We start from the raw sequence: 13,338 nt of genomic DNA on the forward strand, positions 1-13,338 counted from the left end.
TTTCATATGGACAATATGGCATTTTTTAGATAGAGAAATAGATTTGGATCTTTCTTTTCCTTTGCCATTTTCATCTGGCTGGTCTCAAATCAGTGCTTAATATTTTACTATTATTACTTAGATCAGTAATTTCATAATTCATGCTCTTAGGTCTTATTCTATTAGTGTTACCATTATCAGCTTCCCAAGATTATTCATTTCTTCCTTTTTCACTTTCTTATTTTGCTGGTTCATTCCTTACCTTGTAGTTCTTTCACTAATTCCCATCTTCTTCAATTTACCATTTCTGACTGAGCAATACAGAAGTTGTTTACTCAAGTCAGAGTCCCAATCTAGTGTATTTCTTCTAACTAAAGAATCTTGTATTATTATAGGTATTAAATGTACTATTAGTAGAGAAGATCACCTTAGAATGGTAAAAGCTTTGTTATACTTTTGCTGCACTGTAACCCATTTTTCATTTCTCTCAGACCTTAACTCAGGATGTAATAAGAATGACAAATTAAACCAGGGATACAAATTTTCTAGCAAACTTCATTTTTCAATTCAGGTTTAATTGACACTAGCTGAGGTTTTGTTATATACACAGCTTTTTGTTCAAGAAATTGCCCTCTCTTAAGAGTAATAATGTTTTTTCTTTCTCAGCAGAGGAAGACAGTGTTTTTGATGAATCTGATATTCATGATACTCCAACTGGACCTTGCAATAAAGAGTCTCAAACTTTCTTTGCAAGACTGAAAAGAATTGGTGGCAGCAAAATGGTCAAATATCAACCAGTTGAGATGAATGCTCAGAGAAGTATGAATTGTTTTGTTGGTATAAACTCATGCAGAAATAAAATTTCCTACTCTTAGTTTCAAGCTATACCAACTATCTTTGTAGAGTTTGTTGCACTGCTTAATTTTAATATAACTACTCTGAAGAGCACTCATTTCCCTGAGTGAGTTATCTTTCAGGAATATCAAAATAGGCACTCCAGAGTAAAAATACCTAAAATCAGCAGTTGTTTTTCGAAACATTACTCTTCTGAAATAAAAAAACAGTTAAGAGGATTTTTTTGAATTTGCTTCAACCATTGGGCTGAAGACTTTTTACTTAAATAATTTTTTCAGAGAAATTGATTTTGTTAATAAGGTGGGACTCTATGGTAAGCAAATTTGGTTTTGCTGCTGCAAGTGTTATGGTTTTCCATTGGCAAAAATGGGGTTTTCAAAATCAAATTTTTAAAATTTTATTTCAAATTTTGGTGTCTGGAATCAATAGAAAAAAAAGTTCAAGCAATTTTCACTACCACCCACCTGCCTGTTTTTTTTTTTTTTTTTCCATTTAGGTGTTTGCAGAGGGAGGGGAAGTGATTCTGACTAGAGTGAACACTTAAACTTCTATCACTGTTTTTTTTCTGCATGGTGATTTGCATGTGGAGTATTTTAAAATATGGGGATAGTAATGATTAGGCATATCATATTTTATGTGGAAATATATGATTCATAATAACAGCAATGGTGATAATCTTTGAAAATGTTCTCAATGAGTGTGTTCACATAGCAAAGTGCCAGTGCAGTGGCAGTGCCAGCAGGTGCAGCTGTGCTCACTGCCCTCCTCCCCAGCATGAGGAGGGAGGACTGGGTGCTTGATAACTGATGGTTCTAGGATCACCAGGGAACAATTCTCTGATCTCAGGCTTATGCTGCAATATCCTCACTGCCAATACTACCCTTGCTTCTTGAATCAGAGGCATCCATTTTACTGTTCTGCTGCAGTAAATAATAGGTGTACTACATGCAGCTATCCCAAGTATCTGTGGAAATTACAAGTCTATGACATCTCCTTTCAATGCACAAGGTTAAACAGTCTATCTTCATGTACCTGTGTCCAGGATGAATAGACTTTGGACAGCATTTAGGTAAACTCTACTATCTAAATAGCATGTTTTTGTTATTATTTGTTGTAAAAATCCATGTACTTTAGTTCTGAGGTTAAAACAAAATGTGGGCAATTTTAACTAATACTGGGTTTGTATTTAAAATGTCAGTCATGTTGAATTGTGATACAAAGATGAAAGTATCTGCCAAAAGTCTCCAACTGAGGTAGTATTAGCTTTTTCTGTTTTGATCAGGTGAAATAGAGCTGGCTGAATATAGAGAGACGGGGGCCTTACAAGACAGTATTCTACGCTGTGTGAGAGAAGAAAGCATTCAGAAAAAAAAACTGCGCTCTCTAAAACAAAAATCTCTTGATATAGGGAACGCAGACTCCCTGCTGTTCTCGCTAGACGAACACCGCAGGAAGTCCTGCATAGACCGCTGTGAGCTAGACAAGCCTCCTGTCCCTGCCACACACAGGCACAGCGACTATGGACGCTCTCGGCAGAACTCTTCCACTAAAGCCGAAAATATAGACACACAGGAGAGCCTTCCTCATACAGAGAGCTTCCAGGAAACCAAAAGACCTGTCATACCAGAGGTTAGGCTAAATTGCATGGAGACCTATGAAGTGAAAGTGGACTCCCCAGTTAAAATTGCTGATCCCAAGGAAGATTTAGATCTGATAGATTTGTCCTCTGATTCAACATCGGGTCCTGAAAAGCATTCAGTGCTCTCCACTTCGGACAGTGACTCTTTAGTCTTTGAACCACTTCCTCCCCTTAGAATAGTGGAGAGTGATGAAGAAGAAGAAGCAACAAACCCGATGAATGATGAGGTCTCTGGCAAAACCGCTATTTCATCTCCTTCAACTCCTATCAACGTGTCTGCACTCAGCCTCAGCACAACTCCGCTGGTGCAGTTCAGCATTGAAGATTGCTCCAAAGACTTTAGTTCTAAGGATACAAGCAACAGTACTTCAGCAGGAATAGAGGAGGTCATTTCTATTTCTACCAAAGATCAGAAGGACTCTTCAGAGTTAGTTAAGACAGAAGAATTTCAGGACGTGTCCTCTGGAAACTCACTAACTCTGAAACAGAAAAGGGACCTGCTGCAGAAATCATCTGCCCTTCCAGAAATGTCCCTTGATGATAACTCTGAGCTCAGTGTGGAGGAAATTAAACCTAGTGGAACAATTCCAAGCCCAAATGTAAAGACAGTCCTTATTAAAGTCCCTGAAGATTCTGAAAAGCAAACAGAAAGTGATAAACTTGATACCAATACAGAATCTGACACTGAACAAAACACAGAGCAGAAACAAGAAGGGGAGACTGAGGAGTCAGAATTTAAGATTCAGATTGTTCCTCGCCAGAGGAAGCAGAGGAAAATTGCTGTGAGTGCTATTCAGAGAGAATACCTGGACATTTCCTTTAACATCCTTGACAAGCTGGGAGAGCAGAAGGAGGCAGGTGAGCTCACTCACCCAGTCAAAAGGCTTATTTTTGTGTGAAGGTTTTAGTAACCAACCCGTATAAGGATGTGTATATTTACAGTGAGATGTGGGTATTTATAGCATCTGATGTGCTAGCTGAGAGCTTTCAGGTGTATGTTTCTCACAAAGAATGTGCTAATCATTCAGGTGTGAGGGATGTTTAAAGGACCCATTTGAAAAGGAAGTGGAGTTCTGTGACAAAAATACTCATTCTGATATCCAAGTAAGGGAATGAAACTCCTTGTCCCCTTTATGCTAGGAGTCAGAAAAATGGTCATGCTTGCATGCCTTTTACCCTCCTAATCTAGTCCATGCTACACTGATTCTCTTTTGGTGTAGTGATTTTTGGCCCTTATTTCTTTTGCCAGCATAAGGCGGTGGAAAGCAGAATGGATCACAAAGTGTAAGGCTGAGCATTAGACATAGACATACACATATATTTTATTTTTATGCACTAAAATCTGTTTGAAGCCTTCTTTGTACTGGGTATCCACAAAGTTTTCTTGGTCTGTGTTTGTTAAAGGTTTATAATTCAAACATGGACAATCCTCTACATACCCTAAGTGTTTTTTTCAGGTGATTTCAATGCAAAGTTCTGTTACTAAGTTTTTTCCAGTGGAGAGGAAGTGAGCTTTAGCTTTTCCTCAGATTCCAAGTGGATCTATCAAACAGTTTGAAAAATAGTATGCTGCTCCCTTTTAAATTTCTTGGCTATTTTTTTTCCCTAGGATTTTTCAGTTACTAGAATTTTACCATGTTTTTTAACATATTAATGAAAAAGGACAGGATCCTTGAGGCCTCAGTTCCTTGTGGCTGTTGAAGTGAGGGGGAATATTTATGCATTCCTGACCTCACTTTTTTCTTAAGTGCTTCAGAGGGAATCACAGTATAAATTTTTCTTAGGATATTCCACTTTTACGAGGTGAAATTGTTCCGAGTAATCATAGTTACACTGTTCCCTTTATGTTTCAGCCCTGTTGTCCCATTTATGGTTCTAATAAGCTGAAGAACTACTGGAGCTTTATAAAAATTAAAGAGAGCTGAGTGCTTTTGAGCCTTTCATGTAGAGAAGTGTGGCCTTGAAAGAATTGTGCAATTAGACTCAGTGCTTTTTTTTGACCATTAAAAAGGGCCAGTTTTCATGCAGTAATGAACACTGTTATCCTTGAAACTGCTTGGAAGGGCCGTTCCAGTTCTGAAACACCACGTGGAACCTTTTTAATGCAGAATTTTAAACTGTGAATCTTCAGATCAACAGCCTCTTGAATGAAAACTGTAGGCATGTTGGAGTTAAGGCTTTTAAAAGATACTAAGCTGTCACTTAAACTGGCTTTGTCTCAGTGGTCTCTCTCTTATTTCTATGTTGGTGGTTCCAATAATCACTTGAGTGGGATCAATATCAAACTCTATGTGCATTTATTAGTCGTGAGCTCTAAAGACCATAGGCAGAAGTCTCCTTTAAAAAGTGATTTTCAGAAATAGATCCCTGTTCCCCTATAAAAATTCTTATGACAGACACACTGAATCGCTTTAAAACTGCTGGGAATGCCAGATGGTGAATGGATGACTGAAATGATGCGAAAAGGGCATCTAGGGAGAAGGGAGATTAAAAACTTTGTTGATTTTAAATGCTGAGAGTTTAAGCACAATTTTCACATGCAGATCCTGCTGCCAAAGGACTTTCAACGCTGGAAATGCCAAGAGAGTCATCATCTGCACCAACCCTTGAAGCAGGTGTTCCAGAGACAAGTAGTCACTCTTCCATATCAAGTAAGTTTACCTCTGGTTTGAGGATTAAAATCAAAGTTACTGTATTGTGCAAGAGATGCACAGCATGTAAGGTAAATTCCTTCCTCTGAGTTCCTTTGATTCTTTGAAGTACAGCTGTTTTGGATATCATTAGAAGTGTTAAATCTCTGGTGATCAGCAGCATTTTAACAGGTAGTAGCTAAAGATTTTCTCTTGGGACATGGCAAGTTTGACAAATGTGGTTTTCTTGAATTAAAGTAGGTAGCAGCTAAAAGCAGCAATTCACTAAAGCTGAATGTTTCTTTTGCCCTGTGAGAAAGCATTGTCAACTGTCAGTGCACAGAAACGGAAGGTGAGGGTCCTCAGGGCTGTTACTATGGCCTTTGGTACATTTTTTTGCTGTACCTTAGGAAAAAAAATGTCTTGCAATTTTTGTAAAATGCCTTGAATGCCACTTCCTCAGCTGCTTGCTGAAATGTGATAACTCTTTGTCTGGGATTCCCATAAGCATTTCAATTGAAAGTGAACTCTGTTGTTTGCAGTAGACATCACAGATGGCTTAACAGAGCACATGAAGATAAGATGTTAAGGTGGAGGTACCTGAACAAAATTCAGAGTGGTGTGTCCATCTAGGTGACCCATCTGAAGGCCAGCGGGGCAGAACTGTGGCTAGTAAAAAAGGGAGGGAAAAGTACTTTCTCTTATACCAATGAACTGCTAGGTCAGCTCAATTGTCCTGCTGAACTTCAATTTCAGATTGCTATAGCAATATTAAATTTTAGTTTTGGAAATTCATCGTCTGCTGTTTTGATTGGAAGGGATTTCTGGCTTATTAAAGGAAGAATGTTATTTTAGACATGCTAGTTGTGTACCTTCCCAGTTTTCCCACAAGCATCTCAGGTCATGTGCATCTCATAGAGTACATTTGTTGGCCACCTAATGATACAGATGTCACTTACTAAAGCAGCAGAAGAGGGTCCAGTTAAGGCCTATTTCTCTTGCTTTTAGCCCAGTGCTAGTGATTCCTGACCTATATGATGTTGAACCTGCATTCCTATGTAAATATTTCTTTCCTCTTTCTGGAAACTTGCCTCAGTGTCCAACTGCAAGAAGGGATATGAATTCTTCCATTGTGTCTGTTGTGCATTTAGGCTGAAATGATTTTAATCTTCTACTATGTATCCTTACAGTGCTTTGCATAGTAGGCCCTGATCAGGCCTGTGAGCACAAGGCACTTCTGTAACACAAACAGGTAATATAACCTGGCCACACAAAGCATACATCATTGCAATGGGAAGATTTTGCCTTTGGACTTCTCTCTTTTAGTAGAGAATTCTACAGGACTGACCAGATCAGTAGATAACAAATGAAAAATGTTGCAAACCACTGTATGAAGGTTACTCATCTTTTAATGTGCTTGTTAGGTTTCTTGCAGAGAACCTGATAGAGAAAACCTTCCCCCCTGTCATGGTCTAACCCCAGCCAGCATCCAAGCCCCAGGCAGCTGCTTGCTCTCGCTCCCACCAGCAGGACAGGGGAGAGAATGGGAAGAGTAAAACCTGGAAAACTCATGGGTTGTGATAAAGACACTTCAATAGGGAAAGGAAAACCTGTTCATGCAAACAGAGCAAAAAAAGGAATTTTTTCACTGCCTCCGATGGGCAAGCAGGTGTACAGCCATCTCCACAAGAGTAGAGCCCCATGACAAGTAATGGTGACTTACGAAGATGAAATCTGTCATTACAAATGTGTCCCCCCTTCTTCCTTCTTTCACCCACTTTATATACTGAACATGATGCCATAAGGTCTGGAATGTCCCTTTGGTCAGTTTGGGTCACTTGTCCTGGCTGTGTCTCCTCCTAGCCTTCCATGCACCCCCAGAGTGGCAGCGTGGAAAGCAGAAAAGGCCTTGTCTTTGTGTAAACCCTGCTGAGCAATAACAAAAACATCTCTTCATTATCAACCCTGTCTTCAGCACAAATCCAAAACACAGCCCTGTACCAGCCACAGCTCTACCAACTCTACCCCAGCTGAAACCAGATCAGTTCCCTTTGCCACTAGTCAGTCACAGGCATGCAGAGTCACATGCTGGTCCACAGCAATCATGCTGCATCCAGCACTGTTCAAAGGCTGGCAACTGTGACGCGTTTTGGGTTTTATTTTTTTTTTTTTTGTGGTAGCTCTCTGGTGGTTTGGATTTTGGTGGGGTTTTTTTTGTTTGTTTGTTTGTTTGTTTGTTTGTTTTTTCCTTATCATTATTTGAAGTCATTGCTGTCACTGAGAAATCAGGTAAATAATCCTGGAAATCCAAACCTGCTCAACAATAGCCTGATTATGTGATATATTCATGAAAAAATTTTAATTGCAATCACAAAAAGCTGCTAGAGAAAATTCAAAGAGATAATTTTCTCTATTTTGACAGTCATCTGCACTCCAAGCAGTCTTGTCAGTTCTAGCATTATTTGCTATTCTTTTATCAGGAAATTTTATGCTTGATAAAGTGATAAAGCATCTATTTAAAATCATTGTCCTAGAAATGATGGAAATTCTATTTTACTCTTAATTTGTGTGAAAGGCAGCTGCAAAATAACTTTCAAAATTGAAGCATGGTATGGTCTCTTGGCCTGGTTCAATTCTACAGGTTCAGTTATACCAGGGCAGCTTTGCAGAAATGCTGTACTTGGGCCAAAAAATGGAGTTTAAATGCACTTCAGAAGGATATAACTGGAAAGGATGTAATGAGTAAAAACATAAATATTTCATCTAATAAAATAATTTCAGTGCAGATTTTAACTGAAGTATTCGTTTTGGTTGTTGTTACTCAAGGCCTGTGTTTGTTTTGTTTTGTTTTTGAGGGAATACTCTGCTTACTCTGAATTCTAAACTCTTTGATAGAAAATGAGTAGAGCAAGTTTAGGAGAAGGCACTCAATCCTTCTTGACTTTCTGAAAGTTGCAGTTTATCCCTTATCTGTACTTCTTTGTCGCAGTTAATTATGTGAAATTCTGTGTCTAATTTCACAGCTTAGATGGCTACTGTTCAGAATTTTATAATGGAACTACCTCATAGTTATTGGTCTTTTTAATGATCTTGAATGTAGTTCAACAGATGAAAATGATCATTAAGAGAAGATTTTAGTTTGTTGGTCTTGCTCTAAGGGCCTGTTGAGGAAAAACTTAAAGCTATTCTCAGGGAAACATTTTAAAAGCTTTCCTGGATACTTGTGTCAGCAGTTTCACAGGACTTGTTCAAGCAGGGCCTTAAAACTCTGTCTTCATACAGTGAGCAAGGATTTTAGTTTCAGTTGTGGAAGTATACTGCTCAGGCTCAATTGTCCAAGTGAATGTTTTATGCTTGTTCAATTTGATTTTTTTAATGAATGGAGAAAAAAGTGAGAAAGTCAGAAGTTGTGTATGTTCTCTTTCTTCTTCAATGTAATTAGAGGAAATAGATGGAATCATTTAAGTTGGAAATGAGCTTTAAGATCCGTGAGTCCAACCTAACACTACCAGTCCATCACTAAGTCATGTTCCTAAGCACCACATTGATATGAACCAAATGTCTTCAGTCTCCCTTATGGTTTTACTCTGAGTGACACATATCTCATAAATCAATCTTTTTAATGAAGTAAATTGTTGGATGAATAAAAATTGAATATTTGTTGCTTGATGGCTCTCTATAAGATAAATGGCCGTGAAGTTAGAGAAAGGTCTCATCTTCAAAGGCTGCTGGCTTCACCCATCAGCAGAAAGTGCAGGTGCTCTGCCTGAGGGGTGGGGTGTAGGAGGCAAGTTCAGCTCGTGCCTCCCATGAAGGATGCTGTGGTACACAGTGTCAGTGATTTGCTTTCCTAGGGTCAGCATGGACACAGCAGTCCTCATGCTGTGCTGGGAGGAGACTGAGTTTCCTTCCTTGGTAGGATGCATGTGAGTGAGGCTCGAGTGTACATTTATTGCCGCCCAGCATGGGAGTTTTGGGGTAGGATCTTACCTCTTCCTAGATGCCAAGTCTTTTGATTAGCTTTCATAATACTTGGAGGCAAAAAGGCACTGACAGTTGACACAGTGAACCCAAGTCTCTTCTGACTGATGGCATTGGGGCCACAATTGTACCCTGTGTAGCTGTATGAGAGGTGCATATTGAATTGAGCAAGATCCTTAGAGCCAGCCCTCATTGCCATTTCAGAATTTATATCATGCTGGCTTGTAAGATCAGGAAATGAGTGTAGTTCTAAATGTTGTCTGAGCTCCTGAAATCCTTTTGCATTTCTGACTTGCAGCTCAGTTCAGACAAATGAAAAGAGGCTCTTTGGGAGCTCTGACAATGAACCAGCTAATGAAGAGGCAGCTGGAACACCAGTCTAGTGCTCCCCACAATATCAGCACTTGGGATACTGGTGAGCTGCATTTATTGTTCTTTATTTCTATTTCCTGAACCAATTACTGTGTAACAATCCACTTAAAAAAAAAAAAAAAAGAAAATGGGAGTATTTCTATTCTACCATTGCAAATAAGTGATCAGTATCAAGTCTAAAGTGACTCTTTATAGACAGTACAAGATTATCACCTAGTAAGTGTCGGAATAGTTACATGTTTGGGAGGTACAGTGTTGTCCCTTTAATTGTGCATATTACTCAGATTATTTCCTGGTCTCATTGGAAGAAATGGAATAATCACAGTTGAATTCATTAGGTATAGGATTTCATCCCTGGTGCATGGAATCATTTATTTGTATGTCTGTTTACAATGGTGTTGTTACACCACAGAGTTGTGCCTTCTACCAGCCAGTTTTGTTTCTCTTTAAAGAAGTTTTCACCAACTCATGCTGAACACCTGAAGTTTCTGTTTACTCACTGCTTTTTCTCCTTTTAAGATGAATGCAAAGCAATGAAAACTAAATTAAGCATGTAATTTATTCACTACTCATTTCATTTGTTTTTTGTTTTCTTCTGTATAACACTTTTGGTTGTACCAAATTCATAGCAGATGTCACTAAACAATAAATTCCTTTTGGTTTGTCAAAAATGCTAGATATTTTAGTGCCCATTTTGATGTTAGTGACATAAAAAAATTCTACTTCTCAGGAATTTATCAGCAGATGGAAGATGCATCTAGAGAAAGGAATGCTTCAAATAATGTATGGAACTTATCATGCTGAATGAATGTGTTACCATCAGCCCTGGACAGCTGAGTTGAAATTTTTTGGTAGATTTAGTCTTCAGCATCAAGTTCCATCAAACTAAGCTGTGTAGCTGAAGAGTGGCTAAAGATATGGGGCATAGTTCAGGATTATCCTTTCTATTCCAGTCTGCTGAGTAGCATGCTCAGCATGAGACCCTTAAGTCATAAAGGTCAGAATTTGCCAGTGGTAACAATGGAGGTTTTGTTCTAAAAGCAGGTAAGTTTATTTATTGAAGAGACAGAGCTGGATCAGGCAGGGTTTTAGAGATTTAAAAGTTACTGCCTTTGTTCTGCAAGGAGTACTTGTATTCAGAATGAACAGGTCAAATACTCAAAACTGTTTAGAATCTCTGTCTAGTTAATCCTGTTCCAAATCTGGTAGCTTTCTTCTTGGTAATCTAGTTCCAAATCTGGTAGCTTTTTTTGCAACATCTATGACTTCAATTCAGCTAAAGGCCTTCAAGCATAGAGAGGCGAAATGAAATGTTCTTTTCTGGAAAGCTTTGCATCTCTCAGTCTCTTGTTCAACCACTAGCTTCAAAGTAAACTTTTTATTTGGAAAGGCCTTTTTGGATTTTTTTTTTTTTGGACAAATGCTCAGTGTGACTGTCATTTCAATGCCACCCCACAATTTTAAGACTCGTTATAGTCATGCATACCAACTAGGAAGTAGTCTCATCCCACATAAATATGTGTGTTTGGTCCACGCATGCTTTATTAATTTATTTTTTAATACCTTGGGTAGGTGTCATGTGTCTCTTCCATTCTTATTTCAAATCACTCTTTTCCCAAGCTTGCTGTCTGTAAAAAAATTGTTTTGTGCCTGGCTTCAGTCAATACAAAATACCTCTTCTAGTGTATTGCTATTTCTGAGCACTTGTTTCTTCCTCTTTTTGTGGCTCATATATTCCATATCTTGTAGAATCTTTATGGCTAGCACTTCCTTTCCTGTTAATTGACTCTTGTGTAAAATGCCTTTTTTATTAAGTTGTCTGTGTCCTTTTTCCTGTATGGACTTCTTTTTTTCTTTCTTGCCCCTTCCTTTCTATGCTTAAAAAATTAACTATTTCCTTTTTTTTCCCCTTTCTTTCTTTTTTTCTATAGTTGTATAGTTGTATTTGTCTTTCTCTTGTTTTAACTGTTTAAGACTTGTGGTGCAGTTGACTGGTGACAGGTGCTGGATTTGTGGTTCTGGAGACTGAAGTTCTTTCTTTATTCACAGAGCAGATACAGCATGGAAAGAGGCTGTGCAATGTCCCTGTTTGCCTAAACCCAGATTTGGAGGGACCACCACTGAGAATCAGAGGTTAGTTCAGTGTCTGTTTGACCTGGTCCTCTGCCAAGACTGACAGTAAGATTTAATGGTAAATACAAAATGGTGCTGAATTTTGTGTTCTATTCAGCTGTTAAAACCCTCAGCTGTCCTGCAGAAAGTATAGAGTGGCTGAATCTCATTTCTGTATAAACTCTTCTCCCTCACAGCTGAAATACACCCGGACTCTCTTAGAGCTCTGCAGTGGGGCAGTGACCTACTTTCTTTGCCTAAATCATGTTTTTTTCCTGCTGTTCACTGCACAAGAGAGAACATTTTTGAGTAGTTAAGTCTTATTCGAACATGGTAACATGCATTATGACTGCTTTTAGCATTTGTGTGCTGCAGTGGAACTTACATCTAGAGAATATGATAGTGAAACTTTGAAAGTCATGACAGACAGATCTTTATCCATCTGAGAGGGGAAAAAACCTGGATACAAAATCTATACCTCTCCCCTGCATTCTGGATGTTGTTCTACATTACTGGAGTATTCTAGTCTTCCTGAAGTATCTGCTTATATCCAATAAAACCTTAGGGAGCAATTATAAAGTTCTGAACTATGGATGTGAAAGAAATGTTTCCTTCATGCTTCATAAAATGGTTATTTAAAAGCTGCCTTATTCTCATTTCACTCCACTTATGTTGAGTTCAGAAATTGTGGGAGCTTCTTAGCTTATTTTGCCTGAGAGCTGTTGTTAAATTTGCTTTTCCTGCAGTAATCAGGGTTTTGGCATAATAAATTCCATCTAAATCTTACATAGAGAAGCTTCCTCATGTTTCCATAGTTAAATATTACCAGAGAAGGTTAATGTTGACATTAAATCTGAATCTACAGATTGAAGCAACCAGAAAGAAATTTGGCAATGGATTACTTAAACTGTAATTCAGGAAAGCAGAGCTTGGAGAAGTCAAAGAGTTTGGATCTCCCATAATACATGACTTTTCCTAATGAAATAAGCATATATCAGAAATTAGGTGCACAAAAAATGCTAAAGGCAAAGTGAGCCCCACATGTTGGCATGATCACAGTAGCTGTGTTTGCAGCTGAAAAACTCAGCTTTGAAGGATAAAGATACTTTTGAAGATTTTCCAATGGAAAGCATTTCTAATGATCAACCCTCCAATGTTCTCAATTCCTTATGAATTCTTTCTTTTCTCTGTCCTTTCCTGGTTTATCTCCTGTGGCTCTGTTAGGATAGTATGAATAGATTGATGACCTGGTGTAGAGATAAGTGAACTTAATTCCTTCTTCATGTAACTGAGAACTATGGGAAGTTAATTCCCAACATGTTTGGGAGAATACTGCAAAACTTCTGATGTCCAGTCTTGTAGCACTGTAGAATCATCTTCCCTACCTAGTAGATAAAATTGCATCAAGTTTCCTGGAATTTTTGATTATGTTATCTTTTCCCCCCAAGGATTTATCTATTTTTAATTGATAGTTCTAGGTAATTGGAATAATCTGGCAGAAGCAAGGAATGTGCTTATATGTCTTTTTATAGACACAATTTATTTCTTATTTCTAGGCATAGTAAAGCCATTATGGCTATTCTGTAAAAGTCTGCTCATCAAGCATTTTGGATTTCTGTTTAATGATTATTTTCTTTATTTAATTCTTTTCCTAATTGCCTAAAGGTGCTACAAAATCTAGTTTGCTGTCAGCACCCAGTATAGTCAGTATGTTTGTACCTGCACCAGAAGAATTTGCTGATGACCAGCCCATTCTGATGACTGACAAGT

At 38.2% G+C, this 13,338-nt stretch overlaps 1 protein-coding gene across 2 annotated transcripts in view; it reads left to right on the forward strand.

The window, feature by feature from the left end:
* Positions 1-13,338, forward strand: part of UNC79 (unc-79 homolog, NALCN channel complex subunit) — a 108,558-nt gene that overhangs the window by 58,221 nt on the left and 36,999 nt on the right. For both annotated transcript variants that reach the window (XM_058806978.1, XM_058806979.1), the window contains 6 exons: positions 649-798; positions 2,117-3,331; positions 5,017-5,124; positions 9,383-9,499; positions 11,506-11,589; positions 13,234-13,336. In XM_058806978.1, coding sequence (XP_058662961.1) covers positions 649-798; positions 2,117-3,331; positions 5,017-5,124; positions 9,383-9,499; positions 11,506-11,589; positions 13,234-13,336 — 1,777 coding nt within the window. The remainder of the gene's footprint in view (positions 1-648; positions 799-2,116; positions 3,332-5,016; positions 5,125-9,382; positions 9,500-11,505; positions 11,590-13,233; positions 13,337-13,338) is intronic.

This window comes from Ammospiza caudacuta, chromosome 6, assembly GCF_027887145.1.
Source record: "Ammospiza caudacuta isolate bAmmCau1 chromosome 6, bAmmCau1.pri, whole genome shotgun sequence".
Taxonomy (NCBI): domain Eukaryota; kingdom Metazoa; phylum Chordata; class Aves; order Passeriformes; family Passerellidae; genus Ammospiza; species Ammospiza caudacuta.